We start from the raw sequence: 26,472 nt of genomic DNA, 5'->3' as shown, positions 1-26,472 counted from the left end.
TTTTCGCAGAGAGAGAGATTAGTGCGGGATGATTCGCAGATTTCGGGAATAAACTGAGGCCAGTCCTTGGGCCATGCTTGTTTAAGAATCTGTTTTGAATTAGATTGGGTACTTTAACGGACAAAGGCAACGAACCTGGACAAGGACAAGATTCAACTTGTTCAGATACCCCTTTTCTCGCCTCATCCTACTTTCATCTGACGATATCTCGACCGTCGCCTGGACAATGAAGTTTCGGATACCTGTCATTTCATCAGCTCATGTCCCCATGGACATCCCAGGGCACGTACCCGTCTGTTGGTCCGCGGGCAAGGCTTTCCATCGTACCTGGACAAGCTTCTCCAAGACCTGAAGAGCGATATACTGTTCCACGCCTGTCAGTGATTGCGTGATTCGCAGGTGAAAGCGAAATGTGGCGCACCTTTGTGTTAAGATTTTGAGAAGTTTCCAAGATGGCCGGGACACGCTGCCATGAATCTGGATTCTCCTGGAACTGGGTGAGGACTCGCTGTGCTGTTTGTTGCTGCAGACAAGTCAGCATCAGACGACTGTGGTGATTGTTGCATGTTTAGGAGTGGCGGAATGTGATGTCGAGAATCTCGGGCGACGTGGAACAGGAAGCACTCACTGTTTCGCCTGACCCGGTGTAGAACGCCTGTACTACCTGGTCAATGAGTCTGGGACTGGGTCAGCGGCGTACAAGAGGTGGCATGGAGCGGGATACATACCCGACGTCGAGGTCGTTTGAGAAGTCGAGGATTGCCTGTGGTTGTGATTGAGTCAGCTTTCTGCGGAGGAAGGAAGGAAGGAAGGGTGGCGGGTGGCGGGGCGACGTACCTCCATGGTGGCTGTGGGAAGTGGCAGGAAGGAAGGAAGGAGCGGTGAGGAAATCGTATGGCTGGGCGGCAGATGCTCAGTGCTCAGCGCTGATGAAGACACGCGTAGTAACAACAGCGGAACCATTTCTTTATTCCACCACGCCCCTTTTCTCATTTTCTCCCGCCAGCATCCTCTTCTATCCGTCGGCGATCTTTCTATCCACATCCATACATCTCCACTCCCACAAAATGGTCGCAGCACGCAAGCGCTCACCTACTCCCGAGGCACAGGACGCCTTTGAGCTTCCTGAAGACTACAAGCCATATGTCCCCGTTGCAAAACGTAGAGCACAAATGCTCTCGCAGCTGGGAGCAAAGCACAGTGCCAAAAAAGTCAAGACTCAAGAGGAACTGGAAAAGGAGATGGAGGAGGAGTTGAAGGAGCAGGCAGAGGATGAAGCGCGTGCGCGAGAAAAGGCAAGGAGAGAGAGGACACTGCTGCAAGCGGCCCAAGAGGTCAAAGAGCAAAGGGCTTTAGAAGGTGTGTGTTGTTCAAGAGTGTTTGTTTTGTACCGCTGACTTTCTTTTTAGACGCAAAGAAAAGTGCGGCCGAGAGGGAAGCTGAAAAGGAAGCGGCTTTGCTTGCTGAAATGGAGAGAGCGCAGAAGAAACTTGCAGGTGCACAGGAATTGGCACAAGGCGTGTCATGGACAGAAAGCTTGAAGACATCGTGCGTGCTTATTAAGCTTCCCATCGGTCCATAACTAAAACTAAGCAGCTGGAGAGCGCCTCACTACATTCGCAATAAGACCGAAGATGAGCAGCAAGCTGTCCGAGACAAGTATCACATCATCGTAGAAGGAGAGAATATTCCACCGCCCATTCCCCATTTTGCGGTATGTGGCCAACTTGTTTCAGCCCAACTTTTCTGGAATTTATTGACCATACTTGCAGGATATGAAGATTCCCAAACCCATATTGGGCTACCTTCAGGCCAAAGGTATCAAGCATCCGACTCCTATCCAAATGCAAGGCCTTCCTACAGCGTAAGCATTTTCTTTACACACCCGAAATATCCTGTCCTGACGCTTTTTAGATTTTCTGGTCGTGATATGATTGGTATCGCCTTCACCGGTTCTGGAAAAACCCTCGCTTTCATCCTTCCCGCTATTATGGCCGCTCTGGAAATGGAAGCCAAGGTCCCATTCGTTCGAGGCGAAGGACCTGTCGGGCTCATTATCTGTCCTTCGCGAGAACTTGCCAGACAAACCTACGAGCAATGTGTCGCCATGTGCACAGTATTAAAAGAAAGTGGAAGCTACCCGGAATTGAGAAGTTTACTGTGCATTGGAGGAATCAGTATGGCCGATCAGGCGGATGTTTTGAATAAAGGTGTGCACGTGGTGGTGGCGACACCCGGACGGTTGATCGACATGCTGGATAAGAGAAAGTTGAATGCGGATAACTGCAAGTAAGTAAAATTATGTTGATTTAAAAAGATGATGGTCCTGATGGAATGCAGGTATCTATGTATGGACGAAGCGGATCGAATGATTGACATGGGCTTTGAAGAGGATGTCCGAAGTATCATGTCTCATTTCAAAGTAAGCCATTTATTCGTCTGAATGTTCCTTAACTAACCTTTCCGCCTTAGTACCAACGCCAAACCCTTCTCTTCTCCGCTACCATGCCCCGTAAAATCCAGGACTTTGCCCAACAATCCCTGATCAACCCCATTCTCGTCAACGTCGGTCGAGCTGGTGCAGCGAACATGGACGTCATTCAAGAAGTCGAATATGTCAAGCAAGAAGCCAAGATGGTATACTTGCTCGAGTGTTTGCAAAAGACTCCTCCTCCTGTCATCATTTTCAGTGATAACAAAAATGAAGTCGATGACATTCAAGAGTACTTGCTGTTGAAGGGTATAGAGGCTGTAGCAATTCATGGTAGTAAAAGTACGTTCCTGTCGTATTTCTTTTTTCCACTCGTGTTGACGCTAATATCTTTGTAGCCCAAGAAGAACGAGAGTACGCAATCCGATCATTCAAAACAGGCGCCAAGGACGTCATGGTCGCCTCTGGTGTCGCTTCCAAAGGTCTCGATTTTAACGAAATCCAACACGTCATCGTCTACTCTATGCCCAAGGAAATTGAAGATTACGTCCACGAAATTGGTCGTACAGGTCGTTCGGGAAAGACCGGTTTGGCGACAACGTTTGTCAATATGAACACGTCCGAGCAGACATTGCTGGATCTAAAGTACCTTTTGATGGAAGCGAAGCAAAAGATTCCTGATTTCCTCCTTTCCATTGATGACCCGCGTGCGATCCAGGGAGGTGCTCTCAAGGGATGTCCCATCTGTGGCGGCCTCGGTCACGGTCTGTCAGATTGTCCAAAACTCGAAGAGGAGACCAGAAGGAAACAGGCGGCGCAGACAAGATACCAAGGTGGAGGATATTAGAGAGGTGTTTTTTTGGTGTTTGCTGGTGCTTCTCGGTGTATCATTGGGGAGTATAGATATGTTGTATTTATATGTATGACATCTTGTATGACTGTTCTTCGGCCGCCTGCCAACAAGCCCTTCCACATCGAGTGTATTAGTTTGTTTTGGGTTCGATTGGCGACCCCCAGTCCCGTTTTGACATCATTACTTCTTGAATCGAAGCATCACGCAATACATATTCTGCCCCAATCCTGTATCTGCTCATAATCAATCTACCAATGGCTTTGAAATTTGCTCTAGGAACGCATCATCGAGGAGTTGACGAGTGGCAAACAGAAATAGCCGAAATCAGTCGCGGCTTGCGGTGATTACCGTTATCGCATTTCGCCGATGGTTCCCATAATTATTATTATGTATGCGATAGATATGCCCGAACGGCTTCGTTATAAAATGCCGACATCTCGTCCTCTCTTTCTCTTATCTCCCCCATTTCACTTTCCCCCCGTATCCAACATGGGATCACCGAACGAGAAAGAGGTATTACCATCGATCATTCCACCCAAAGAGGCGGAACAGCCAAGGAAGAAGGGCCGATTAGGGGTGTATCGATTCCTCATTGGCTCCGCTACTTTCCTCTTCATACAATCTTTTCTCTACATTTCTCCCTATCCAAAGTTTTCAATCTTTAACAATCTTATCGAGGATAGCTCGTCTTCTACCAACAGTACTTGTCAGCAAGCTGATCCTATTTATCCTAAATCGTTCAACCCCTCTGAACTTGTCAAGGGCGAGAAGGAGCAGATCATTGAATGGCTCAGTGGAGCAGTCAGAGTACCGACGGAGGTTTTTGATGTAATGGGTGAGATTGGAGAAGATGAGCGTTGGGATGTATTCTACAAATTTTCCGATTGTGAGTTTTCAGCTTCAATGTCAGGTTTCATACTGACAATTGGGATTGTCAGATCTGGAGGAGTCTTTCCCCCTTGTGTGAGTTTGCTTGAGACTTGAATAACACTTGGAAGGCAGATGATTTATGTTACCTTCTAGACACAAGCATTTGAAGAGAAATAGGGTCGTCACTCATGCTCTTGTCTTTGAATGGGAAGGCTCCGACTCCTCCCTCAAACCTTTGTTGCTCACCGGTCACCAAGGTATGGACTGCTCAAACGAAGAGGAGTGGGACCATAACTGACCTGTAATAATTCAGATGTGGTACCCGTTCTTCCTGCTACCCGCGATCAATGGACCCATGACCCCTTCGGAGGGGAGTATGATGGGAAGTACATCTGGGGTCGAGGATCCAGCGATGACAAGTCTGGTACAATCGGTGCTCTGTAAGTTATTGCGGACATGCAGCATGGAATCCTGGACAGATGTTGACCATTGTCTTATTATAGCTCTGCTGTCGAACTTTTGCTTAAGTCGGGAAAGTTTACGCCTCGACGGACTGTCATTCTCGCTTTCGGCATTGACGAAGAGACTGGCGGCAAGGTGGTTCGTCTCCTCTAGCCCCCCTTCCCTCATTAATGGGCTCGTATCGAAACAGATCAGTGACTGACTAATTCATAGGGCGCACTCAATATTGGTCAATGGTTGGAAGAAAAATACGGCAAGGACTCTATGGCGTTGTTGGTTGACGAAGGTAACGGTATTGAGTCTGCATGGGGACAAGTAAGCTTTGAAATCCTTTTTTGTTTGCAAATACTAATCAGATGGCAATCTAGCTCTTTGCGGCCCCTGCAGTGGGCGAGAAGGGCTACATGGATCTTGAGCTCAAGGTGGAAACCCTCGGTGGCCACAGCTCTGTCCCTCGTAAGTGCCCTACCATTATTTCAATCAACAAGCTGAGCTGAGATTCCGATCGTTAAGCTGCTCACACCGGTATTGGTTATATCTCTCTTCTCATTGCGGCTCTTGAGCGCCACCCTCACAAACCTTACCTCAACCCTTCCTCTCCCCTCGTCAACTTTATCTCCTGTGCAGCCAACTCACCCGCCCACATCCCTTCCCATCTTGCCAAGGCCATTCACAAGGTGGAGAACTCTCTCAAGCACGGCGATGGTAAGAAAGTGAACAGGAAGGCCTTGAAACAGGTCGAGGATTGGTGGGTTACTGGCAGCTATGAGGATGGGACGTTGGGTAAAGGAATGGGTAAAGCCATGGTGTCTACTACCCAGGCAGTTGATATCATCAATGGTGGTCTGAAGGTCAACGCTTTGGTAAGCAAACCCAGCATTTAGGGAACCAGGTATGGCACATTAACTTGATGTTACAGCCTGAAAGTGTCGTCGCCATTGTGAACCACCGAATCAACTTGGCCTCATCCGTCGCCGAACTCCAGCAACAAATCACAGACGTCATCGCCCCTGTTGCCTCCAAGCTCAACCTTGCTGTTGAAGCTTTCGGTCAAGAGATACAGCCCCACGGACACGGATGCCATTTCTCCAAGAATGACGGCCCTAAGGCTGGCAAGGTGATCCTCAATGTGGCATTCAACTCCAGCCTTGACCCTGCTCCCGTCTCCCCGTTCACTGTGGAAAGCCCTGCTTGGAGGTTGTTGTCTGGAACCGTGAAGGGTGTTTATGCTACAAGACCTGGTGCTGAGGAGACTGAGGCTGGGAGCGATGAGATTATTATGGCGCCCTCCATCTCGACTGGTGTAAGCATTTGTTTTCTCAATCCACTTTATCGTAGCGGATTTCTGACTTACGGGTCGAAATAGAACACCGACACTAAGCGATACTGGAACCTTACCAAGAATATCTACCGATTTGCTTATCAGATCGTGGGCCCTGGGTTCAATAATGTTCACACCATCGACGAGCACATTGTGAGTTCTAACTGTCTAGGGCAATCCAGATAACGCTGATAAAAATGGCGGCTGAAGGAGGCCGACGTCTTCATTGAGCAAGTCCGATGGTTCATGAACTTCATCGTCAACGTAGATGAGAGCGATGAAGTTTGATTCATAAATATTAAATTATGTATGATGGGAAAGATTCGACAGAAGAAATATTTACAAATGATAGTACAACAAAGAACGACATGAACAGAAGATATTCCAATTTATCATTCTGGCTACAATTCGTCCCTTTGCATCTCCCATAGCTGTAGCACTTTGGTGCCTTCCTCTCCCAGTTGCAAGCTTCTCCCCTCAACGTTGCTTCCGATAGCCAAGCCTTCTGCGGCATAGACAGCGGCTAAAGTTCCAACCGGCACTGGCCTTCCGTTGTAGATCGCATGCTCTTCCCAAGCCGTTTCATCTGAAATTAATCGTCCCAACTTGACTGCGTCGTCATCATCAGTTCGGAATCTTGACCGACAGTGCACCAAGTCCCCGTATTTCCCAGCAAATTGCCTCACAACAATACCTTGAAATAACCTATCGTTCGCTTCTGGAAAGTGTAGTCGTTCGACTTCACATTTCCTGCTAAAGTCGCGTATTTGATAATTCGAATAGGTGGGACAATAGATAATCGTCAGGCGAGGAGCGGAGGAAAGCTGGGGGAGGCCGACGGTGGTAAGATGCTGAATGGTACTCAGTCGGGGATATAAATACTCTTCCCAGCGGTAGTCTGTATCTGTAAAGTACAGAGATACTTTGATTTGATATTTTTGCAGGTTGGGAAGCGGTGGTATTAGATAATCATTCTGGTGGGGTGTGTTAGTCACGGATACAAAGTACAATTGTCCTGCATCATGCTTACTGTGCAAATCCTAGTTTTCAGTTCTGTCACGTTCCACAGCACTGAAAGCTCCCCTACACTTTTAAATCCATCTAATTCGCATAGAGCGTAGAAACAATTGGAAGAGATCTCAAGCTTTTTCAGGAGAGGCAAACGCGATAGACGATCGAGAATGGATTCATCTAGTAACGAAGCCTTGGCAGGCTGCCAGCTCAGGTTCGAGTCTCTGAGCGCCACATGTTCCAAATTCGGTGCGCTGGCTATGATAGCGGTCAAAGCCGCAGTGATAGAGTTATCCATCTCCTGTATAATAATTTTTCGCAGGCATGGTAGTTCTGGGATGATGGGGACTTTATCCTCAGCCGAAATGTTTCTTATCAAGTGCATATCTGTGCTGATAGTCAGGGACACGAGATTAGGGGCGGCCTGAAGCATGGCCGAAACTAGCGCTGCCCAGTTCTCATTATCAATATAAAGCTCGACGTGCTTGAGAGCCGTAAGTGGTCGACGAAGACCTCTCATTATGTGAAGAATAGAGGTGAAACGTGGAAGGTGGGGAGGACGAGGGGCCATACGATAGAAGCCTGAACGTGGGGTAGGGAAGTCAATATGCAAGATTTCGAGCACTGGTGAAATGTCGTTCAATAGATCAATGAGGTTTAGAGGTACTTTGACCTCGAGTTGGAGGTCGAGCTCTCGCAAATAGGTCTGACGCCAATCCACCCGCCTAAGGTTATCTATCATACCTTGAACCAAGATTCTTGAGCTATTGATCCAAGCTTTGGGGCTGATCCGGAGATCATTGAGGACACTGGCTCTTTCCCTCTCATTCAAGTTTCCGGCGACTAAAGACGCAGTATTTTCCACAATATGAAAACGTGTGAGGGAAAGCGTTTTCCATATTAAGGATTCGGATGGTTTCTGGAACGCACGAGCGGTTCGAGCAAAATTGGTGGCCGACCGTTTGTCCAGAAAAGACGCTATTTTGAAGAGGAGCTCGGAGGGAAGGTCAACCAGGCCGGGGGCCCGGTCCAGCTCGTAAACCATTCTGTAGACGGCGAAGCAGTCGAATATTCCAAGGTGTATTGCAGGACTGAGGATGAGTTATCCGTCAAGCTAAAGTTGAAAAGGGAGGCATGCGTGAGGCGATCAAAAGAAGAAAGGAATTATTTGCGTCCAGCCATCCAAGATGCATGCGATTTCCGAGATGTATTTGAAAATTCGACAAAGGAGCGGAAAGACTTCGTGATTGAGTTGGGCTATTCCTTGCGTTCCGCCCATGATTATTGCAGGTCGATGAACTATAATGGCGTTCGTCATCGGTCTAACTTTCCGGATTCGTGGCTAGCGAATGGCGTCAGGATCACGACGGGACTTGGAAGAATACCATTAAAAACCATGTCTTGAGTTTCTGCGCGGCACTGAAGCGGATCGAGTAGAGAGACTGCACGGAAAGAACGATGAATGAACAGCACGCATATGAAGACATATTCTGGGCCCATTATATTTACGTAAGGCTAAGAGTTGACAATGTTCGCGGGCCTAATCCTCAGAAAACAAATAAGGAAAGGCGCCTGCATAAAAGTCGAGTGCCTAATCTGATCCTCCTCATGAGCGGTGAGCGCCGTCGGTAGGTCTCACAATGATTCTTCTGTCCCAAGTCGTCCACAACAGCTATACAACGCACAGCTTATTCTTCCAGCGGTGCTTTCAGGCCCGGTTTTCCTTCCAGCCACCATCTATACTTCCATACAACGCACTGCAAGTGCCCATACAAACGATAGCCCTCTCATCCAGCGTACAGGCAGCTGCTCGGCGATCCACAATCTCCTGGTTGCTCTATGGACTGTGTGATCGGTTGTCATTTTGTTAACACCTTCATCTGTAAGAATTGTTTGGTACTGCTGAGGATGTAGCTGATTCACTTGCCCTTTCAGATCTCCATATATTCTCCATAAGATGAGCACCCCTATAGAACCCAAAGAGCTTGGCACGTTGATCGTGGTGGTGGGCAAGGCTGTAGGTCGTTTTCGGAAGTTGTATTGCTGGTGTAGAAACTGTCTGACCTTATTGCGTAGAGAAATCTACCCAACAAGTCTCGTTTTGGCAAACAAGATCCGTTTTGTACCGTCATCGTCGGTGAAGAAAAGCAAAAAACGAAACCTATTAAACGGTACGTCGTCTTGGCATTATCATAGTGTCCATGGTAAAGACTCATATCTCCAATATCACAGAGGCGGACAGCACCCAGAATGGGACGAAGAATTCCGTTTTGCCATCTTGGAGGACGTGGAAGACGTCGTTCAACGGTCAGAGTCGCAGTCGGAATCCCTCAATTCATCCCTAAACGGCAAGCCCTTGCCAGTCCCGGATGATCCTGGAGTAATAACAACTGCGGCATTGGCGAGCAAGAGCAGGAAGATCAAGAAGAAGGGAGGGAAAAGTATGAAGGTCGCGTGCTTTGCCGATGATGCAAAAGAGCCGGAATTGATTGGAGACTGTGTGGTTAGCCTTGAGGACGTGTTGAAAAAGGGAGAGGTTGATGGTGAGTACCATGCACATCTGCATCAACGCAGAGCTGACCCTATTGCAGACTGGTATGATTTTCAGTACAAGGAAAAATATAGCGGAGAAATCTATCTTGAGCTCACTTTCTTCTCCAATGTACGTTTGACACCATCCTTGACTGCGCAGACGTGGACACATTCACTGAACGGGCCCTCTTACAGGAAGCGCCCCCAGTGAAAAGAAACGTGCCTCGTCCATCTATACCAAGATACGGTCCCCCTAGCCTTAACGGTTCAAATTCGTCCATGTCCTTCGGCTCCACGGCTGGGAAAGGCGCGTTACCACAGCTGAGTTCAGGGAGTATCTCAGGTGCCAATCTATATATACCCCCTTATGCCCCTCAAGCTGCTAGGGTACCATCGCCTGCCTCTCAGCCTGGGCAATCAACCAGCTTTGCTGATCTTGGATTACCCTCCGGGCATAGGAAAAGCAGCCCCTTACCTGTACGTTTACTTCAAACCGGCGTAGAGACGTGGTCTGACGGCACGCTTAGCCCATTCAACAGGCGCAACATGGCTATCAGCCATCGTTTTCTTCATCACTGTCCGTCAACAGTCGGGCCTCTGTTGACGTACTCACCCGGCCGATGTCGTCGATGTCTCTGAATCCTTCTGTGAACAGTTTTTCGATGTCATCTGCACCTGCACCTTCTGCACCTTCGTCAAGTTATGGTCATAGCCACCGTCACTCGTTTGGTGGCAGTTCCGAGGCACCTTGGGGATCTGTGTTACCTCATTCTGGGTATGCTCCTGCACCTACACCACACCTTAGGCCTATATCGACTCAGTCCATAGGAGCTGGTTCAGAAGCTCCATGGGGGTCTATGCTTCCTCAATCTCATCCAGCACCAGCACCTACACCTCATCCTCGGCCCATGTCAACAAATGACGCTTTAACGGGGGAGCAGACCATGAGAATGGAGGCGGATAGATTGAGAACCGCTGCAACGCCGATGCTTAGACCGTCGTCAGGCATGTCACATGGTGCTGCGCCTGCCAGTCTAGCGCCTCCTGTGGCTCCAATATCAGCTCCGTCACCGCAGGATAGTCGCATAACATCTACAATCCCCGAGTCTCTTCGCCCAGCTGGTCCTCCCCAACCCCATCAACACTACTCCCAACCGCCTCCACCATTTACTTCCAATCAATATCATGGTCAGCCTCCGACACCGGCGCCACCTTTACATTCCCACTCTGCTGGCTCCATAAGTCCTGTGGCGACTACCTTGGGACATTACCAGGTACCCTCTTCCTCATTCAGTGGTCTTGCTCAACCGCCTGGCGATTCAAGGAGAGCATCCAGCCCGGGTCCAGGATATTACGCTCAGCAATCTGCGGGGCAATTTCAACCTCAATGTCAAGTGAACGGTGCATATGGAAGTCCGGTAGGTGGTAATGGGTACGGTCAACGGGAGGGGTATTCTACGCCTACCAGAAGCAATATTTATCCGGTACCGCCTGCACAAGATCACCAACAGTCACCGCCGTCATCCCAAGGTTACTATCCTCCACAGCCGCCGCAAACCCCTCAGTCCTACCCTCCGCAGTCGTCCCCAACGCCACAACCGTATTATCAGACACTTCCTCCTGCTCATCAGCAGCAACCACCTCTACCTCCCGCACCTCCGCAAAGTTATGCTTATTCACAGTCCTCGGTTTTGCCTCACAGGCAGCCGTCGCCGGTGCCACCCCCTCCGCAGCCTCAGACGAATGAGAGCGGATACGTCCCCTGGTATCAGCAGACTCAATCAGCGCAGCCACAACCTCAATCCCATACACCATACCCTCAATCCCATACACCGCAACCTCAATCCCATACGCCACTACCTCAATCCCATACGCCACTACCTCAGTCTCATACACCATTACCTCAGTCTCATACACCACTACCTCAATCCCATACACCACAACCTCAATCTTATCCCTATGTACAACAGCCTTACGGACAACAGCCACAGCATCAGGATCAGCAGGCTTATCACCTACTACCTCCTGCACCGCAATATTCTCAACCACTTCCACCTCCCCCACCTGTGCCCGAAAGGCGCCCACAGCCCCAGGCTCCAGCGCCTCCTCCTTCCAGGCCACCATTTGGGTATTACCCTTCAGATGAGTTGTATCTGCAAAGGCAAGAAGGTCGGGACCCTTACGGGAGATGAGAAGAGTAATGTAATGTAATAACAAATAGATGAATGCAAGGCACTGATTTTGCCCACATTGAAAAAAAGACCAGCTTATTTAGCCTCATGTTAGACTACGAAAGTAGCGGGGGAAGCAGAATCATGAAAAGGTGTACTGAAGGTCATCTACCTCGCCGCCGGCATCTATGAAAAAAAATGATCATTTATAATTGAAACAGTAATTAGTGCATCATACCAAGTATATGCCTATGCACATAATGAAATATATTATACATCACTTATCGTCATATTATTAGTTCTACTCAATGACCCCGACGTTTCCATCCTCCATTGTTATTTCCATTCCCTCTCTCATTCCTCCATCTTTGCCCTTGGCGTTGACCTTGCCTGTGTCCTTGCTCTTGCTGACGATTCTGATTTGGATGGTGTCTCTCTTCCTGCGGCGGTCTACCTCCCTGAGCTGCTTGAGCGCCAGGCGGGAGTGGAGGTCTAGGCAAGGGCCCCGGCCCCGGTGGTCCCCGCGGCCCCGGCGGACCCGATGATCCTAGTGGATAAGCATACGCCCCTCCACTTCCTCTCCGGTACGGCGGCGACCCATACCCATGCGTCATTGCCGGCCCTTGAGGTGGCGTCGGTATGTATCCATAAGGTGGGGGACGGTAGCCCCCTGGGGGTGGTGGAAGTGTAGGTGGAGGAGGTGGAAGACGCTGATTGAGGTGATTAGTTTGTAGATGCTGCGGGGGTCGGGGGAGAGTAGGAGGAGAATTGGATACACCAGTTCCAGTTCCGAGTGGGGTAGTTCCTCCAGGAGGGAAAGGGGGTGTACCAACTTGCGCCCCTCCATGGACTCCTGGCAAGTTTGGCAACCCGGGCAACCCGGACAATCCAGGTAGTCCAGGTAGGCCGAGAGAAGACGGGTTAAGACTAGCCATGAGTTGCTGGAGCTTTTCATTCTGAATGACCCCTTGTCCCGGTCCTGATGATTGTGATTGTGCAGATGCAGGTGATAACGGGTGGACGGATGGACGGGAGGAAGAGATGGACGGCGAAGCACCGTGGGCAGGAGGGATAAAGGCCGGACGGGGGATACGAGGACCACGAGGGTCATGCGGGGGCGTCTGACTCTGGCTCTCGCTTCTAGCTTGCGGTCGGCCCTCCTTTTGCACCTGTGTCTGTGTTTGTATCTGCCGTTGCGCACTGGCACTACCATTCGCACTTGCACTCGTGCTGACACTCCCGTTCCGTCTCTTACTCCCAACAAAAACGCCCAACCACACACTCCCCACTTTCCCATTTTCTTTTCCCCGGGCAAGATCTCCGCCTGTGCCATCTTCGTTTCCCGCTGATCGACCGTTGAGCACATCCAGCCCGTCAACCAATTCACAGAATTCCGGTAACGCATCCCCCGGTCGGAGGGGGATGAGATACAGTTCTTTAAATGTATTCTGCACTCCTTCTGTTGTAGATGGGGATAATGATGCTGGTGGTGGGGGTGGGGGGCCTTTGGGGCCGTATGGGAGGTAGATTGCGTGTCGGCTGGGAGGTGGGTTTGGTATTAGCTTATGAAGATGGCCAGCAAAAAAAAAAAAAAGACTTACTCTCGTTCAACATGATACCCCACCAATCGTTCCCATTCCCTTTTTTCTCCCTCTGCTTGTCCGTCACCCTCGCCATGAGCATAAGGTTTCCCAAAAGTAAACAAGACGCAGATCAACTCTTTCCCGGGGTTCAATCTCATATCGCTCAGATACTGTACCGATGCCTTGGTGGGTACACGCCCTGTTATCTCTATCGTCGAGTTTGGCAAGAGGGCTGTCCATGGGGGATGTATTTGGGTGTGTGATTGTGTGAAATTAGAAGAAGAAGAGGGGTGGGGGGTGAGGAGACGGAGGGCGATGGGAGGCCGGAGAGAAGATGGCACGGCGGGGTTTGTGATCTGTCGACTGTTTTTAGTTTTGGAATATCAAGTTGCACAAAAGAAATAACTTTACCCAACCAGACCATTCAATAGGCCGTTCCATCAACTCTTCCCATTTCTTCTTCTGCTGGTTTTCTCCTTTTCCTTCCTCACCTAGTCCTTCCCCCTCTTCTCGATTTTCGATCTCTGCCTCTTGATCAACACCATCTCCGTGACCACCTGCACCATCGGCAGCAGCAGCGGCGTCGACTTCACCGGTATAATCCAACTCGTCCAAATCCATCTCTCCCGATCCATAACCCAGATCCAAATCCAAATCCAAATCCCCTTCCCCCGCACCTCCCCCGACACCGCCAACATCGCCGACACTACCAGCAATAGCTTGATCACTCAAATCCAACTTTTTCGGCTTTCGTTCCAAACGACCACCACCACCACCACCACCTTGATCATTCCCGCCACCCTGAAGGTTGGACGCCCCCCATGCAGAGGTTAGCTCAAACGCCGGTTTGGCGGGCTCGGTCTTGAAAGGTGTGGATGTAGGTGTAAGTGTGGATGTGGATGTAGATGTGCGGCGGTGGTGTGGGATGGCGGTAGATGGGATGGTGGGTGAACGACTTGGCTCGTGTTTGATTGTATCTTTAATACTTTTGACATCTTTGCTCAATGAACCGTCGTCTGGATGTACACTATCACGCTCCACCTCACTCTCTCTTCGCTCTCTTTGCTCATGCTCGCGCTCACGCTGTTCGCTACGTTCCCGCTCCTCCTCTTTCCTAACCTCCCACATCTCCTTCTCCCTCGTATCCTCCAACTGCTCCAACCCATCCCTGCCCGCTCTCACCCCGCCGCCTCCTCCACTCATCATCTCCCTCTCCCTCTCTCGCTCTTCCCTCGTCTTCACCGTCGACTCTAACACCGCTTGCTTTGCCCGCTCCATCTCTTCCAGCTGAGCTGCCGATGCTAAATCGGATGCGGAGAGGAGGGCGAGGGCGGTGGGTGGGAGGGAGCGGGAGAGGATGGATTGAAGGAGGGAGGGGCGGAGGAGGTGTTTGTTTTTGGTGAGAGAGCTGGTGAGGAGGTTGAACTGGGTCTTGTACCGCGTTCCAGCGGATTCTTTGGCGGCAGCGCCGACGCCGGTGGTGGCGGTGGCGGAAAAAGTGGTGGTGGTAGTGGAAGCGGTAGATGGGTGGATATCTTTAAACGCTTGGAACATGGCGCGCTCGACATCGGCGGCATAACGGGCGGATTCTTCTTCAGTGAACGGATGGGAGGAAGGTGGGGAGGAGAAGAGGGTGTGGAAGAGAAGTGTTAGTTTGGATAGAACGTACTGTCGGATTGGGGGGAGGGTCTTGGCCTGGACGTGTTTGGTTTCGGGCTGTGGATGGGATTGGGAGATGGATCTGGGCTTGGGTTTTGGTTTGGGTTTTGGTTTGGGTTGAGTGGAAGAGCTGGAGGGCAGAGAGGGTTTTTCGTCGCCTCTTTGTACGTTTGTTGATTTGGACGGCACACGAGGTCGGGGACGAGGGCGTTTACGGGACGGTCCTGAAGCGTTCGAAGCTGCGTCCGAGTCCGAGTCTGGGTGTCGTGGATTCGAGTCTGAGCTCGAGGCTGAGACGGAAGCCGAGTCAGAGTCATGAGCCGAAGAGGTTGCCATGACTTTATCCCCATCGTCGTCGTCGTCTTCTCCGTCTCCAGTTCCATCGGCATCCTCTCCGCCTCGACTCGTCTCGGTCTACAATACGACATATATCAGCTCCGCGGTTCTTTGATCGCAGCTTTTGATATGTCACACTCGCCTTGGATTTTCGTTTTGCCAGTATACTCTTCTTTTTCTGATCCTCGTGCTTGCTCTTGCCTTTTCCATCGCTTGGTCGTGGCTTGATTATCTCCTGCACACCAGCACCAGCAGGACCAAGTTCAAGCCCAGGCGGCGGAGACGGTGACGGGAAAGACGCTATATCGTAGGAATCTACCCGCCGACCAAGCATGAGTCCCATTGGCCTTGTGTCTTTGATAAACTTACACGTGGTGTACTGGTCGGGATTTGAGAGAGTACATGACGGACAGACATACTTGTCTTTTCACAAGCGTTAGTGCTTTTACGTGTGGACCAGGAGACGTACGGATTTTCTCTGCATCGTCCTCTGCGAGATTGATGCATTTAAAATGGAACCTGCCGACGAGTCAGCCGGGAACAGCGGGACAAGGAGAGCGACGCACCAGTCGCTGCAGACATCGCACTCTATCATCGGCCCTGACGTATCCTGCTTGCATACACAGTACGACCGGTGTTTGGGCTTGCTCTTGGGCCGTGGCCTTGGGATCTTGGCGGGGGAATCGAGCTGCTGCTCGAGGTAGCGCTTGGTATCTTCATGCTCGAGTGCCCGCTGGGACTTTTGCCGTGGACGTGACGACGTTCTCGGTGGGTCTGTCGACATGGCGAGTGATATACGGATACAGCGATGGAAAGTGGAAAGAGAAGAGTGGAAAGTGGAGAGGCGGGATTTGTTTATTTTTCCATCTCCTCTTTCCACCGCATCTTTCCACCGCTCTATACATCGTGTCCTCATGGCGAAAAACAACAAGGCGGCGACGAAAGCAACACACCCGCCACCACCGCCGGGCGACTCGCTCACGACGGACCCGCTGCCCACCGTCACCGTCAACAACGCCAACGTCGCCGAGATCAAGTCCGCGCTGGACGACATTGTCAGGAAATACCTCCTCGACCAGTCCTTCACGCCGTCGCTCCTGCACCCGACCGTCCACCTCGCCCTCGGCTATGCGTCCGTGGTGCTCGCGCTCTCGTCTGTGGCGTACTCGCTGCGTGTGAGCTTTGACGACAGCAAGCCGGTGCTGTGGGCCGCGGTGGTCGGGTACTGCGTGCTGCAGACCGCACTGTGGGCGTGGAAGCGGTGGGTGGAGAAGGACGAGGTGTTCAGAGGCAAGCGGCGCCGGATGGTGAAGCGTGTAAGTGGTGTGCATGCGCAGCAGACGGCGCTGACGGTGTGCAGATCGAGACGGACCACCTCCAGGTCGTCACCAGCAGCCCGCTCGCTGCCCCCGGGCCCAGCTACGCCGTCCACCTCGCGCTCTCCACCACGTCCAACAACGGCAAGTCGCTCATCCACAAGTCCCGCGTCGTCGTCTCCAGAGGTGTCGGCGAGTTTGTAGACGACGACGGCGGCGTCGAGGAGGGCGAGGTGAAGCGGTGGCTCGCGGGTGTGCTGGCGGACGCTGGGCTTGTGGGCGTCGACGACGGGCTCAAGGAGTAGAGGGATATGCATGTATATAGTAACGCATTCTGCACTATGCAACTGTTGTCGCCGTCGCCGTCGCCAGCGTCGTCGCGGCTCTTCGTCTTCTCGTCCACATCTCGTTTTCCACTTTGCACTCTTCGTCGCACCATGCCAGATCCAGCGTTGCTCGAGGCAAAGCAGCTGCTCTCCTCTGCCATCGCTCCCAACGCCTCCAAAGACGCCGTACGCTGCCCCGCCGCGCTGCTTCTCCGCTGACCTCCCACGCAGCGCCGAAAATTCCACACCCTGCTCATCGCCCTGCCCACCTCGCCCTCCGCGACCTACGAGTCCAAGTCCTTCTTCGGCACCCTCGTCCACAAGTGCTTTGCAGAGTTCGAGGACCTCCAGGACCCGGCCATCGATGCGCTCCTCGACCTGTGCGAAGACGACGATGAAAAAATTCGCATTATCGGTATCAAGGCCCTCGGACCTACAGCGAGGGCCGATCCGAGGTGGGTGAGGGGCAATACGGGTGTCCTGCTCCAGCTCTTGGCCAGCCGTGCGTGTACTCGTGTCGTACTGTGGAAACCAGCTAACTATGGATCTGCAACAGAGGACCAAGAACTAAAGTACGTCCGCGAATCCCTCCATACCCTTCTCTCCGTCTCGCCCGCCGACGTCTTCTCCGTCATGGCAGACGACTGCCGTGGGTCTGAAGAAGAAACAGGTGCTTCCCGTCAAAACATTCTGAAATTCCTCTCCCCGTCCTCCGCTGACCCCTCTACCGGCATCTCGCTCGACACTCGTCGGGCGCTGTTGGAGTCTGGGAAACACACAGATGTGGAGGATGTTTTCCGGGAAGAATTCCTCAGTGTCGTCTCCCAGCACCAGCATGGGCAAGGAGGGATAGGCAAAGACGAAAAGATGACGATCCTCAATCTGGTTATACCCCTCTCCACCGTCACCGGCCAAAACGCAACCACGCCCACCGTCAAACGGGTGTCACACCTCATCATCGATCTCGTCCCACCGGGTTCGCCCGCAAAAGAGGTACAGCCTGTCGTGCAGTTGTTCAACACATTCATCTCCTCCCTTACTCTCGCCCCTTTCCCCGCTCAGCAGAGAAGAGAAAACGTGCTAGACCCAAGAGTGCCCATCACGTTCTTTGCAAAACACGGTCAAGCGACAACCCAACTAGCACTGGGGAATGACGTACCGTCCAGAAACATGGTGGAGGGGTTGAAACTGTGGGTCGAAGAGGCTTTACGTGGAGGTGCAAAAGGTGGAGACGGAGAAGAAGAGATGGACGTGGAAACGGTGAGGGAAAAGGTCGTCAAGCAAATCTTACCCGCTCTCTTGGCAAGTCCCCTCTCCCTAGTTGTATATCTGACACTGACTCTATGTCTCGGACCGCAGAACGCATCCAAAGCGTTTACATATAACAGGACCCTCGAAAAGGCAGGAGAAATGTTTGAGATTCTGTTCTACACCGTCTATCTGTTCTCTACCAACGTACGTCCCGCCTACTGAAATGTTTTTTTTTTACTGATCTCTTTTTCTTGAACAGCCAACAGACCGCCGAACAGCGTTCATCCCGCCATACGCCCAAGACGAACTACGTGCCCTCGCACAACAGGCTTTCGGACTCGCGTCTCGTGCGCGGAATATGCCAGGCGCAGGAGCGGGTGCAAAGTGGGGCGTTATACGTGATTTACTCGAGGTATTGACCCTGCGCAAACCTCTCCCTGGAGCGGGAGAAGGGATCGTACCTACTTGGAAATACTCCCAAGTCCCAACACAAGTACAACCACAAACCCAAACACAAACGCCTACGCCCAGAGTTTCTGGTACAACGCCGGGGGAGATGAGACGACCCCCGCCTCAAGGTCCTCGTGCTTCTCTCCGCGATGGGCGTGAGCGTGGGGGTGAACGCGAGTTTGAATCGTATAGAGATAGGGGGCAGAGACAGTATCCACTTCATTTTGAACCTCGGCGTGCGCAGGGTCATACACACTACCCCCAGCGAGAACGGGAACAGGAACGGGAGAGGGAGAGGGAAAACAAAAACAAGGAAGAAAGACGTCCTGGCGGGAGACCTGCTACACCCCCGCTTCCTTCTCTTCCTCCTGCACCTGCGCCAGCACCAGCACCAGCATCTGCTCCTTCTGCTTCTGTACCTCCCATACCCTTGGAGCCTTTTGCATCTGCATCTACGTCTGCGTTTCCGGCCGCTTCTCCGGGGACGGGCTTGAACATCCGTTCAAACACTACAACCGCTGCCGCCGCGACGGACAGTACAACGGGCATATCGATAAACGGAGCAAACAAAAGACGGAGGGAAGTTGATACAGGGTCCGATTCTGCTCGTCCTAGGGTAGGGGATGAAAATGGAGACGGAGATCGGGATGCGGATGCGGATCGGGATAGCGATCGGGATGGCGGAAGAGAGAAGAAGAAGGGTAGGAATGATATTGATAAAGATGGGAGAAAAGGGGAACGCAGGGAAGGCACCGAGACGTCAACGTCGATGGGGACGGTTGGAGCTGGTGCGGCATTGTTAGCTCGTATCACAGGCGGAAGGGGGAGAGTGCATACTCCCCCTATGGCGCAATCCCAGCCCCAGCCCCATCCTCAGGATCTACAAACCCAACAGCAGCAACCAAAGTTATCGCTCCGCGACCGACTCGGTCCATCAGTCACTCCTTCCCCAGCCCATAGTGACGGCAAGGTCAACATCCCAAGCTCAGTGGGGATGGGACATATTTCAGCGCTTGATAGACTTGCCTTGGGTAAGCTTGCTGCTTCATCACCCGTTCCCGCAGCTGCGGCTACGGCTCGCAGTGGTATGACGACGGAGACAAACAAGCCCGCACAGATCAGTTCATTGAATATCGCTGGGATCGCCAGTGCAGCCCAAACACAAGGCCAGGCCCAATCCAAGGACAACGCCGCCGGGCAAGGGAATGGTACAGACCAAACCTCCATGTCCACAACGAAAAGTATCAAAATCCGACGTGACAACCGTCCTCCCCCCACCACCCTCTTTCACCGCAACTATTCTTCCAACAACAATATTGAGATATTGGGATCAAGGGGTGAGGATGAAAAAGAAGAAGAGGAGGAGGAGGAGGATGAACCGGTAGTAAAGAAAGGAAGGGGGTTTGTAGAGAAGCAAGAGGATGTGGTGATGTTTGAACCTCCAAAGGAAAGTGGATGGGGGACAGCGTTTCGTCAGTCTAGTGCGGGGGGCCATGGAGGAGGCCAAGGGGTGTGGCGAGCATCTGCCCACCGAGGAGGAGGCGTTGGGCCTGGCGCCGGGTCAGGAATGGCGAGAGGTATGTTTGGGGCTCGGGGTGCTGCGAGGCGGTAAGCGGGGTTTGAATAGTTTGGATTATTAGGAATACTACAGTATATATTTTTTTTTACTTATATGAGTCATCTGAAGATTTCAGATGTAGGGAGAGGGATGAGAGAGACGACCAGATTTTGCTCTTCTTTTCTCCACCCCTTCTAATCATTGGGTTTCATCGTAACATGTATGAAATAAAAACAAAACCATATCTGAAAAATTACACGTATACACGCTGTAGAAATAAATATGATGACTGCCTGATACCCTTTATTTCAATATGAAGATGTTATACCAGCCCATAACCCCCAAAAAAAGCCTAGCTATCCACATTTCCCTTCATATTCCAATCCCATTTACAGAAAAAAAAGAAAAAGTACCACACACCACAAACATTAGATTACGCCTTGCTTTCTCCCCCTCTCGCCTGCTTTGACTTTTCCACCTTTGCCTGATTCGTCTTGGCCACCGCATAAACAATCCCACTTACGCCTCCAACCAGAATAGCGCTCACATTCCCAAAGTTAACCGGGTCCCCAAAGAACAAGATCCCGCTAGCCGCGACGGGGAGCTTGTTCAGAGCGCCGACGAGGGAGTATGTCGTCGCGCCGCAGATACGGACGCACCAGGCGGTGGAGTAAGAGATAAAGACGGCGGCGGCGCCGGAAAAGGCGATAGCGGAGAGAAGGAAGGCTCGGCCTTCTTCAGGGCTGTAGTGGTAGGTGATTGTTAGTCTGAGGAAGCTGGAAAGAAAAAAGAAAAAAAGAAAAAGGGACGTACAAGTTGCGGGAGAAAGAGGCAGCACCCCAGTCTTCGATGATGAGAGAAAAGACAAACAAAACAGGGATGGAAAGCAAGTTGTTGTAAAACATTGAATCCCAGTCTTTGAATCCAGTCACCTTGATACGTTTCCTCATAAAAAGGACATAGCCGGCCGATGCCAAGCAGTTGATAAACATCCACAAGTAACCCACGTTCATCGTATCCATCACGCTAATACTTGAAAGGGGAACATCGGCGCCAGAGATGGGGTCCACAACGGCGACACCGGCTGATAATTTTGACAGGGTGGTGGAGATGTCGGCCCATGCAGCGATGACGGACGAACCGACCATGAGAAAGAATGAACAAAGAGTGAGAGGAGTGACGTGCCCGCCAAACCAAATGACTTCGCCATAGGCGATGAGGATGATGGTAAGGTTCTTGAAGATTCTGTCGTGATTTGGTTTAGTTGATTGCTTCGTATTGGTGAGATACGGGGCAGGAGGATACTTACGTGTAGACAGGGATTGAGAGGAACTGGAGCGATTTAGAACCAGTGTAAATCACGGCGACGAGAAGGGACGACACTGGGAACCACGCTTTGGCATCGTTCATGTCCCAGTCACGGACTGTTGAAGGGTCAGCTTGACGTAATGGAAGGAAGATGAGGGAATGCCGTACAGTTGATGACGCCTATGCGCTTGGCGAGCCATACACACGCAACACAGACGAACGATTGTATAGCAAGGACTATCCAGCGGTCAGTATCAGAGAAAACAATGATTCCGGGATAGACTCACGCAAAAACGTCATTGTAAACTGTCGACCAGATACCACAAACTTGTTCACAACGGTCATCATAATCGATGCAACACAGTAGCTCAGGATCGGCAGTACTACCCTCATCTGTCAGCACCATCGACGAATGATGAGCTCCAGTTCAAGTGTCGAGCGACATCACTCGGCACTCCCGCCCGGAATTTATCACTCACCAGTAGTGCTCGCGGGCATGCATACCTCCTCCTTCTTGGCCTTTTCCACACCGTCCTGTGCTTTCAACAACGCCTCCTGTACTTCACGCTCTGCCCTCAGCCTCTCCTTCTCATCCTTCGCACCATGTCCTCCGGGGGAAGACGCGTCGTACGCGGCAGAGGCGAGGTTGGTATACGAGCCTCTAGGAGAGAGACCCAGAGGGGTGTGTGGGCGGGAAGAGGAGGGGGTGTAGGAGGCCATGGCTTGGGCGTGGATAGAGGAGAAGAAAAGAAATGAAAAAAAGAGGTGTTTTCGAAGAAAATATATACATTCGGCTCCCTTTTCGTAGCTAGTCAGGAACAAGGTTTTGAGGTGTTCGGATCTTTCCGCTGGAGGTCCGTGCCTCTCCCGTGCCTGAAAAGTAAACAGCCGAACAAGGAAATATTCTTTGATCCGTGTTTGTCTTTTTTGCTGGAACCGTTTTGGGCCTGCGGTATAATAGTCATCGTCCGGATGCATCCCCAAAGAACGATGGATACAGGTCTCCTGAGACCCAGATCATGATCATGCAGTAATCGGGGCTTCGCGATTGCAGCATTCAGTTCAGGACACGTTAGCATGTCATTCCCCCCTCACTTTTCCTGGTCATGACGTCCGAGGATTGTAAGATCTAGTCTCGAAATTTCATCTTCAGTACGCTCCATCGAACGAACGTGACACCGGGGTCTATCTGGCCACTCACAATGACCTTTTAAGCTTGATATCAATCTGGGCCGATCCTTCTACGTTGTAGAGATCCGAATGCCGAAGTCTTAATGTCGATGCCTTAATGCCGATGTCTTATTAATGCCGATGTCTTTTTAGGGATTTCGGAGTACTCAAGTGCACTGACTGTTCTCAGAGGTTTGGAAAATGCACTCCGCAAATGTTACCATGATGTATGCGATCCAGTTTCTCCAAAAAATGTACTGTACAACTGTAACTAAACGCCAAATCTTCTGCTTTCTAATTAATCTTCAGCCTTTCAGTCTTTGGGACGGAGAGTATTCAGAGCTGAACCAGCCTTGAACCTATGAAAAAAGAAACATGTCTCAGTTCATTGGGACGCCTTTTTAGAGCACAAATCCATTATACTCACCATGTGATCTGATGGTCAGTTAAGGAGTGGAAGAGTTCAATCTGAATGTGTTCTTGTCCTGCGTTCGTATAGGTGAGGTAAACGGGGCTTCCAGGGGCCAAAGCTTGCAGGTTAGTCAACCTGAGCTAGAATGAGAATCATCGATTCAGCTGGTTGCTCCTCACTTTAATCTCATCTTCAGCTTACCTGCGCGCCTGGCAAAATTTTGTCATAATCGGCCGGGTCACGGAAGAAAAGGGGCAAGAGACCTTGCTTTTTCAAGTTCTGCAAAAATCAAAACCATTCGTTAGCTTTCTGTACTCGGCGACGGAGAGATATCCAGGGTAGAACTCACTGTCTCGTGTATACGAGCCATTGAGCGAGCAATAACAGCAAAGCCACCCATGTATCGAGGCGATAAAGCGGCAGCTTCACGAGATGAGCCTTCCCCATAGTTATCGCCCGCCAAGATGGCCCATTTCCGGTTAGTATCACGGTAGTACCTTAAATCCGAATATCAGTACGCGCACAAAATGCTCAGAATAAGTCACTCACTCGGCGGTAGCGGGGACGGTCCCAAATTCTCCTGTATCTACGTTTCGTATACAATTGGGTTTGCCCTAAAATTTTCGAGTCAATCAGATCCAGAATATCACAACGCCTACATGGATATCCATGAGACTCACATTCTCATCATTGATTGCGCCGATCAAAAGATTTTCTGCATATCGTTAGTGATGTTCATCCAAAAGCAGAGCAGAGAAACTGACGAGAGATGTTCTGTAGATGCCCCCTGTATTTGTACCAAGGCCCAGCAGCGGAAATATGGTCCGTTGCTATCCGACAAGATCCAAGCGTGTCAGGGAACCGGGCTTTGAGCGGTTGAGTAAAAGTTTGCACTCACTGCACTTTCCTCTCACTTTGATCAACATGGTCAAGTCTTGCTCACCCTTTCCACTCCATGCCTCAAACGGCTTGATAAGCTGAATCCTGCTAGAATTTGGATCTACAGCCAGATCAACGCTCGATCCGCCCACAGGCGGCTCATCATAGAATTGCAAAGTGCGCTCGTAACCCTTCTCAGGGAGAGCAGGCCCTTGAGGAGGAGCAAAATGGAAGTGGGTGCCGTCGGGAAGCTGAATATTGTCCTTCATAGGGTTGAAATTTAAATTCCCGGAGAAAGCCAACGCGGTCACGAGCTATACTCAGTCAGTTCTAATCCCTTCACATTGCGTTGCACGGTTCACCTCTGGGCTAGCAACAAAAGAGTGTGTTCCCGGATTGCCATCCTGCCGACCGACAAAGTTGCGGTTGAATGAAGAGACAACTAGTCAAGTTTAGCTCCGGCCTCAGTAGCTCATAATGTGATCTCACTCGTGTTCTTCATGCCCTTCTTCATTGACGGCCTCTCCCATTGACCGACACAAGCCCCGCACGCATTTGCCAAGACCATTCCTCCAGCCTTCTGTAGCTCCTCCAAAACACCATCTCTTGAAACAGTGGATCGAATTTCCTCAGACCCTGGACTGATAAAAAAATCCGTTTTCGCTTTTAGGCCCGCCTCTGTAGCCTGCTTAGCAATAGAAGCGGCTCGGGATAAGTCTTCGTAAGAAGAGTTGGTGCAGGATCCGATGAGAGCTGCACTGATATTTGTTGGCCAGTCGGTACTTTTAACGGCTTCACCCATGCCAGAAATTGGCCAGGAGAGATCGGGAGTGAAAGGACCATTTATGTGGGGTTCGAGTTCGGACAAATTCTAATAATTTGCACATGAGCCATGATTTATGGTACAAACCACGCCTTGGGAGTCCATACTTACGATATCAATCAATTGGTCATATACTGCTCCTTCATCCGCCTTCAAGTCGTCCCTATAGTCCTCTGCTGTCCTCGCAATTGTAGATCGTCCAGTCAACTCCAGATAATCGGCCATTCCTTGGTTGAATGGGAAGACGCTACACGTAGCTCCAACTTCTGCGCCCATGTTTCCGACGGTACCCATACCCGTAGCCGAAAGACTGTGAGCACCGGGCCCAAAATATTCAATGATCGAGCCCGTGCCACCGCGGACTGTCAAGATAGATGCCAACTTTAGAATAATATCCTTCGTTGTTGACCATGGCCCAAGCTTGCCAGTGAGATTGACACCAATAATATTGGGATGTTTCACCTCATAAGCCAAACCGGCCATCACGTCGACTGCCTCCATACCGCCTACACCAATACCTAGCATACCAAGTCCTGCAGCATTGGGAGTGTGGGAGTCGGAGCCAATCATGAGACCTCCGGGGTAGGCGTATTGCTCGAAAATCACTTGGTGAAGGATGCCCGCTCCAGGCTTCCAGAAAGCAATCCCGTACTTTGGTATACTTACACATCAATATCCACCCAATGGGAAACACACCAACATACCTTGGCACAAGCCGTCTGCAAGAAATCATATACTTCCTTGTTCGCGGCAATGGCGCGGTCCATGTCTGGCCCCGCTCCTTCTCGGGCGATGATCAGATGGTCTGTGTGGACAGATGTAGGTACGCGGACTCTGGGAATACCAGTGGTCATGTACTATAAGCCTATCTATCAGCTATCGTTTGGCAGCAAAAGACGCCAGTATGTACCTGCAGCAAAGCCATTTGGGCATTAGCATCTACGAGTTTCTCAATTAGTCCTTCCTTCCCAAAGGGTGAACAACATGAGATCATTGGGACGCACCATGAAGAGCTACACGCTATGGCAGAGTCAGTTTCTGATCGTATTATAACCAACACTACCCACTTTTGGTCTCAGTCTGAGCTGCGAGGAACCACGCTTGAGCTCTTGCGCGTTTGGATCTTCGAGATGTCCGTATAGGATCTTTTCGGCAAGCGTTAGAGGCTTCCCATGTCTGCATAGACCCATTCATCAGCTAAACTTTTTCCTCTATCTGCAGTAGCTTTTGTTCACCTCTTCCGCACTTGTGCAATCTGCTGCGATACTCTCTCATAGTCAATGAATGTGCTAGGTTCGAGCGGACTGCCTTGGACCCTCGAATTGATAGTGGCCAGCCCTCGTCGTTGTAATGGCCGATGACTTCGTATGAGTCGCAACATAGGTCAGATAGTGGTATTACTTTGACGGATATATGGCCAATTCAAACGAAGAAATATCCAAAATGAACGTGAGTTGTTGCCAGCATATGTAACAACTCCTACGAATCAGCATCAATGAGTTTTTCATTGCCGTTGAGTGTCATGCTCAAACAGTCTAATAGCTCGACGCAGTGGTTGAAGTGATGAAGCACGGATTTAACGGGTCATGATACTTCGTATCCAATGAGAGATGTGATGATGTTTGGAAAGAAGCAAATGGAAAGATTGTGACCCGGCAAACCCGCAAGATCCGAGACGCCTGTCGGCCATTACCGTAAGCCGCCATACCCGCCGGAGAACCAGACAAAATGTCTGTCTGTATTATGCAAC

The 26,472-nt window shown here is 50.9% G+C and overlaps 10 protein-coding genes across 10 annotated transcripts in view; 5 read left to right on the top strand and 5 right to left on the bottom strand.

Moving 5' to 3' along the window:
• Positions 1-891, bottom strand: part of CNG01660 (Crm1-F1, putative) — a 4,647-nt gene extending 3,756 nt beyond the window's left edge. The window contains exons 1-7 of the mRNA XM_571886.2: positions 838-891; positions 729-763; positions 629-677; positions 422-523; positions 291-363; positions 136-242; positions 1-89 (exon numbers count right to left, since the gene is read on the bottom strand). The exon at positions 1-89 is cut by the window's left edge and continues 262 nt beyond it. Of these exons, the coding sequence (XP_571886.2) occupies positions 1-89; positions 136-242; positions 291-363; positions 422-523; positions 629-677; positions 729-763; positions 838-843 (461 nt within the window). The 5' untranslated portion in view covers positions 844-891. The remainder of the gene's footprint in view (positions 90-135; positions 243-290; positions 364-421; positions 524-628; positions 678-728; positions 764-837) is intronic.
• Positions 892-1,047: 156 nt separating this feature from the next.
• CNG01650 (conserved hypothetical protein) lies at positions 1,048-3,371 on the top strand. Its single transcript, XM_571884.2, has 8 exons — positions 1,048-1,359; positions 1,410-1,548; positions 1,597-1,714; positions 1,773-1,864; positions 1,915-2,289; positions 2,341-2,422; positions 2,473-2,773; positions 2,830-3,371. Exons 1-8 carry the CDS (start codon positions 1,068-1,070, stop codon positions 3,276-3,278), a joined length of 1,848 nt encoding a protein of 615 aa, XP_571884.1. The 5' UTR covers positions 1,048-1,067; the 3' UTR covers positions 3,279-3,371.
• Positions 3,372-3,697: 326 nt separating this feature from the next.
• CNG01640 (conserved hypothetical protein) lies at positions 3,698-6,305 on the top strand. The gene is made up of 11 exons (XM_571882.2): positions 3,698-4,170; positions 4,223-4,247; positions 4,308-4,411; positions 4,468-4,594; positions 4,658-4,754; positions 4,830-4,931; positions 4,985-5,072; positions 5,130-5,479; positions 5,536-5,919; positions 5,983-6,090; positions 6,148-6,305. Exons 1-11 carry the CDS (start codon positions 3,711-3,713, stop codon positions 6,223-6,225), a joined length of 1,923 nt encoding a protein of 640 aa, XP_571882.2. The 5' UTR covers positions 3,698-3,710; the 3' UTR covers positions 6,226-6,305.
• On the bottom strand, positions 6,215-8,391 carry CNG01635 (hypothetical protein). Its single transcript, XM_024658614.1, has 2 exons — positions 6,968-8,391; positions 6,215-6,911 (listed from the first exon to the last, which is right to left on the bottom strand). Exons 1-2 carry the CDS (start codon positions 7,991-7,993, stop codon positions 6,339-6,341), a joined length of 1,599 nt encoding a protein of 532 aa, XP_024514537.1. The 5' UTR covers positions 7,994-8,391; the 3' UTR covers positions 6,215-6,338.
• A 233-nt stretch (positions 8,392-8,624) lies between these two features.
• On the top strand, positions 8,625-11,842 carry CNG01630 (calcineurin temperature suppressor Cts1). Its single transcript, XM_571880.1, has 7 exons — positions 8,625-8,830; positions 8,884-8,965; positions 9,025-9,119; positions 9,181-9,491; positions 9,540-9,610; positions 9,676-9,957; positions 10,008-11,842. Exons 2-7 carry the CDS (start codon positions 8,906-8,908, stop codon positions 11,670-11,672), a joined length of 2,484 nt encoding a protein of 827 aa, XP_571880.1. The 5' UTR covers positions 8,625-8,830; positions 8,884-8,905; the 3' UTR covers positions 11,673-11,842.
• A 50-nt stretch (positions 11,843-11,892) lies between these two features.
• Positions 11,893-16,037, bottom strand: CNG01620 (transcriptional activator, putative). Its single transcript, XM_571878.2, has 7 exons — positions 15,796-16,037; positions 15,699-15,748; positions 15,599-15,652; positions 15,372-15,544; positions 13,646-15,307; positions 13,253-13,590; positions 11,893-13,190 (listed from the first exon to the last, which is right to left on the bottom strand). Exons 1-7 carry the CDS (start codon positions 16,011-16,013, stop codon positions 11,957-11,959), a joined length of 3,729 nt encoding a protein of 1,242 aa, XP_571878.1. The 5' UTR covers positions 16,014-16,037; the 3' UTR covers positions 11,893-11,956.
• A 60-nt stretch (positions 16,038-16,097) lies between these two features.
• Positions 16,098-16,894, top strand: CNG01615 (hypothetical protein). Its single transcript, XM_024658613.1, has 2 exons — positions 16,098-16,545; positions 16,590-16,894. Exons 1-2 carry the CDS (start codon positions 16,144-16,146, stop codon positions 16,848-16,850), a joined length of 663 nt encoding a protein of 220 aa, XP_024514536.1. The 5' UTR covers positions 16,098-16,143; the 3' UTR covers positions 16,851-16,894.
• Positions 16,895-16,990: 96 nt separating this feature from the next.
• CNG01610 (hypothetical protein) lies at positions 16,991-20,386 on the top strand. Its single transcript, XM_024657532.1, has 5 exons — positions 16,991-17,057; positions 17,103-17,373; positions 17,428-18,173; positions 18,231-18,326; positions 18,382-20,386. Exons 3-5 carry the CDS (start codon positions 17,505-17,507, stop codon positions 20,182-20,184), a joined length of 2,568 nt encoding a protein of 855 aa, XP_024513207.1. The 5' UTR covers positions 16,991-17,057; positions 17,103-17,373; positions 17,428-17,504; the 3' UTR covers positions 20,185-20,386.
• On the bottom strand, positions 20,139-22,187 carry CNG01600 (GDP-mannose transporter, putative). The gene is made up of 6 exons (XM_571874.2): positions 21,918-22,187; positions 21,726-21,821; positions 21,607-21,675; positions 21,440-21,554; positions 20,944-21,375; positions 20,139-20,873 (listed from the first exon to the last, which is right to left on the bottom strand). Exons 1-6 carry the CDS (start codon positions 22,156-22,158, stop codon positions 20,564-20,566), a joined length of 1,263 nt encoding a protein of 420 aa, XP_571874.1. The 5' UTR covers positions 22,159-22,187; the 3' UTR covers positions 20,139-20,563.
• Positions 22,188-22,493: 306 nt separating this feature from the next.
• CNG01590 (aconitate hydratase, putative) lies at positions 22,494-26,332 on the bottom strand. The gene is made up of 17 exons (XM_024657531.1): positions 25,958-26,332; positions 25,790-25,898; positions 25,727-25,742; positions 25,633-25,661; positions 25,427-25,579; positions 24,834-25,373; positions 24,389-24,770; positions 24,262-24,341; positions 23,919-24,213; positions 23,785-23,850; positions 23,701-23,735; positions 23,570-23,634; positions 23,370-23,517; positions 23,222-23,299; positions 23,036-23,160; positions 22,640-22,967; positions 22,494-22,567 (listed from the first exon to the last, which is right to left on the bottom strand). The coding sequence occupies exons 1-16, from the start codon at positions 26,101-26,103 to the stop codon at positions 22,922-22,924; spliced, it is 2,313 nt and encodes a 770-aa protein (XP_024513206.1). The 5' UTR covers positions 26,104-26,332; the 3' UTR covers positions 22,494-22,567; positions 22,640-22,921.
• Positions 26,333-26,472: the final 140 nt, after the last annotated feature.

The sequence above is a fragment of the Cryptococcus neoformans genome (assembly GCF_000091045.1).
Source record: "Cryptococcus neoformans var. neoformans JEC21 chromosome 7 sequence".
NCBI classification, from domain to species: Eukaryota; Fungi; Basidiomycota; class Tremellomycetes; order Tremellales; family Cryptococcaceae; genus Cryptococcus; species Cryptococcus deneoformans.
The sequence above is the reverse complement of the archived record's forward strand: the minus strand, read 5'-3'. Positions and strand labels throughout refer to the sequence as shown.

Excerpts from the sequence above, each read along its gene's own strand:
- CNG01650 (XM_571884.2), top strand. The coding sequence starts at position 1,068 with ATGGTCGCAGCACGCAAGCGCTCACCTACTCCCGAGGCACAGGACGCC. Across the intron at positions 1,865-1,914 it reads ATGCAAGGCCTTCCTACAGC|ATTTTCTGGTCGTGATATGA; the intron begins GTAAGCATTTTC and ends GACGCTTTTTAG. Across the intron at positions 2,774-2,829 it reads AGCAATTCATGGTAGTAAAA|CCCAAGAAGAACGAGAGTAC; the intron begins GTACGTTCCTGT and ends ATATCTTTGTAG.
- CNG01640 (XM_571882.2), top strand. The coding sequence starts at position 3,711 with ATGCCGACATCTCGTCCTCTCTTTCTCTTATCTCCCCCATTTCACTTT. Across the intron at positions 4,248-4,307 it reads GAGGAGTCTTTCCCCCTTGT|ACACAAGCATTTGAAGAGAA; the intron begins GTGAGTTTGCTT and ends GTTACCTTCTAG. Across the intron at positions 5,073-5,129 it reads TGGCCACAGCTCTGTCCCTC|CTGCTCACACCGGTATTGGT; the intron begins GTAAGTGCCCTA and ends CCGATCGTTAAG.
- CNG01635 (XM_024658614.1), bottom strand. The coding sequence starts at position 7,993 with ATGGTTTACGAGCTGGACCGGGCCCCCGGCCTGGTTGACCTTCCCTCC. Across the intron at positions 6,912-6,967 it reads TGAAAACTAGGATTTGCACA|AATGATTATCTAATACCACC; the intron begins GTAAGCATGATG and ends ACACCCCACCAG.
- CNG01630 (XM_571880.1), top strand. The coding sequence starts at position 8,906 with ATGAGCACCCCTATAGAACCCAAAGAGCTTGGCACGTTGATCGTGGTG. Across the intron at positions 9,611-9,675 it reads AGCTCACTTTCTTCTCCAAT|GAAGCGCCCCCAGTGAAAAG; the intron begins GTACGTTTGACA and ends GCCCTCTTACAG. Across the intron at positions 9,958-10,007 it reads GGAAAAGCAGCCCCTTACCT|CCCATTCAACAGGCGCAACA; the intron begins GTACGTTTACTT and ends CGGCACGCTTAG.
- CNG01620 (XM_571878.2), bottom strand. The coding sequence starts at position 16,013 with ATGTCGACAGACCCACCGAGAACGTCGTCACGTCCACGGCAAAAGTCC. Across the intron at positions 15,653-15,698 it reads GGACGATGCAGAGAAAATCC|ACAAGTATGTCTGTCCGTCA; the intron begins GTACGTCTCCTG and ends GCTTGTGAAAAG. Across the intron at positions 13,591-13,645 it reads CTATTGAATGGTCTGGTTGG|ATCACAAACCCCGCCGTGCC; the intron begins GTAAAGTTATTT and ends AACAGTCGACAG.
- CNG01615 (XM_024658613.1), top strand. The coding sequence starts at position 16,144 with ATGGCGAAAAACAACAAGGCGGCGACGAAAGCAACACACCCGCCACCA. Across the intron at positions 16,546-16,589 it reads GGCGCCGGATGGTGAAGCGT|ATCGAGACGGACCACCTCCA; the intron begins GTAAGTGGTGTG and ends GACGGTGTGCAG.
- CNG01610 (XM_024657532.1), top strand. The coding sequence starts at position 17,505 with ATGGCAGACGACTGCCGTGGGTCTGAAGAAGAAACAGGTGCTTCCCGT. Across the intron at positions 18,174-18,230 it reads AAATCTTACCCGCTCTCTTG|AACGCATCCAAAGCGTTTAC; the intron begins GCAAGTCCCCTC and ends CTCGGACCGCAG. Across the intron at positions 18,327-18,381 it reads TCTATCTGTTCTCTACCAAC|CCAACAGACCGCCGAACAGC; the intron begins GTACGTCCCGCC and ends TTTCTTGAACAG.
- CNG01600 (XM_571874.2), bottom strand. The coding sequence starts at position 22,158 with ATGGCCTCCTACACCCCCTCCTCTTCCCGCCCACACACCCCTCTGGGT. Across the intron at positions 21,555-21,606 it reads GCGCATAGGCGTCATCAACT|TCCGTGACTGGGACATGAAC; the intron begins GTACGGCATTCC and ends ACCCTTCAACAG. Across the intron at positions 20,874-20,943 it reads GCCTCTTTCTCCCGCAACTT|CCCTGAAGAAGGCCGAGCCT; the intron begins GTACGTCCCTTT and ends CTACCACTACAG.
- CNG01590 (XM_024657531.1), bottom strand. The coding sequence starts at position 26,103 with ATGTTGCGACTCATACGAAGTCATCGGCCATTACAACGACGAGGGCTG. Across the intron at positions 25,899-25,957 it reads ATTGCACAAGTGCGGAAGAG|ACATGGGAAGCCTCTAACGC; the intron begins GTGAACAAAAGC and ends GGGTCTATGCAG. Across the intron at positions 23,736-23,784 it reads GCATCTACAGAACATCTCTC|AAAATCTTTTGATCGGCGCA; the intron begins GTCAGTTTCTCT and ends AACGATATGCAG.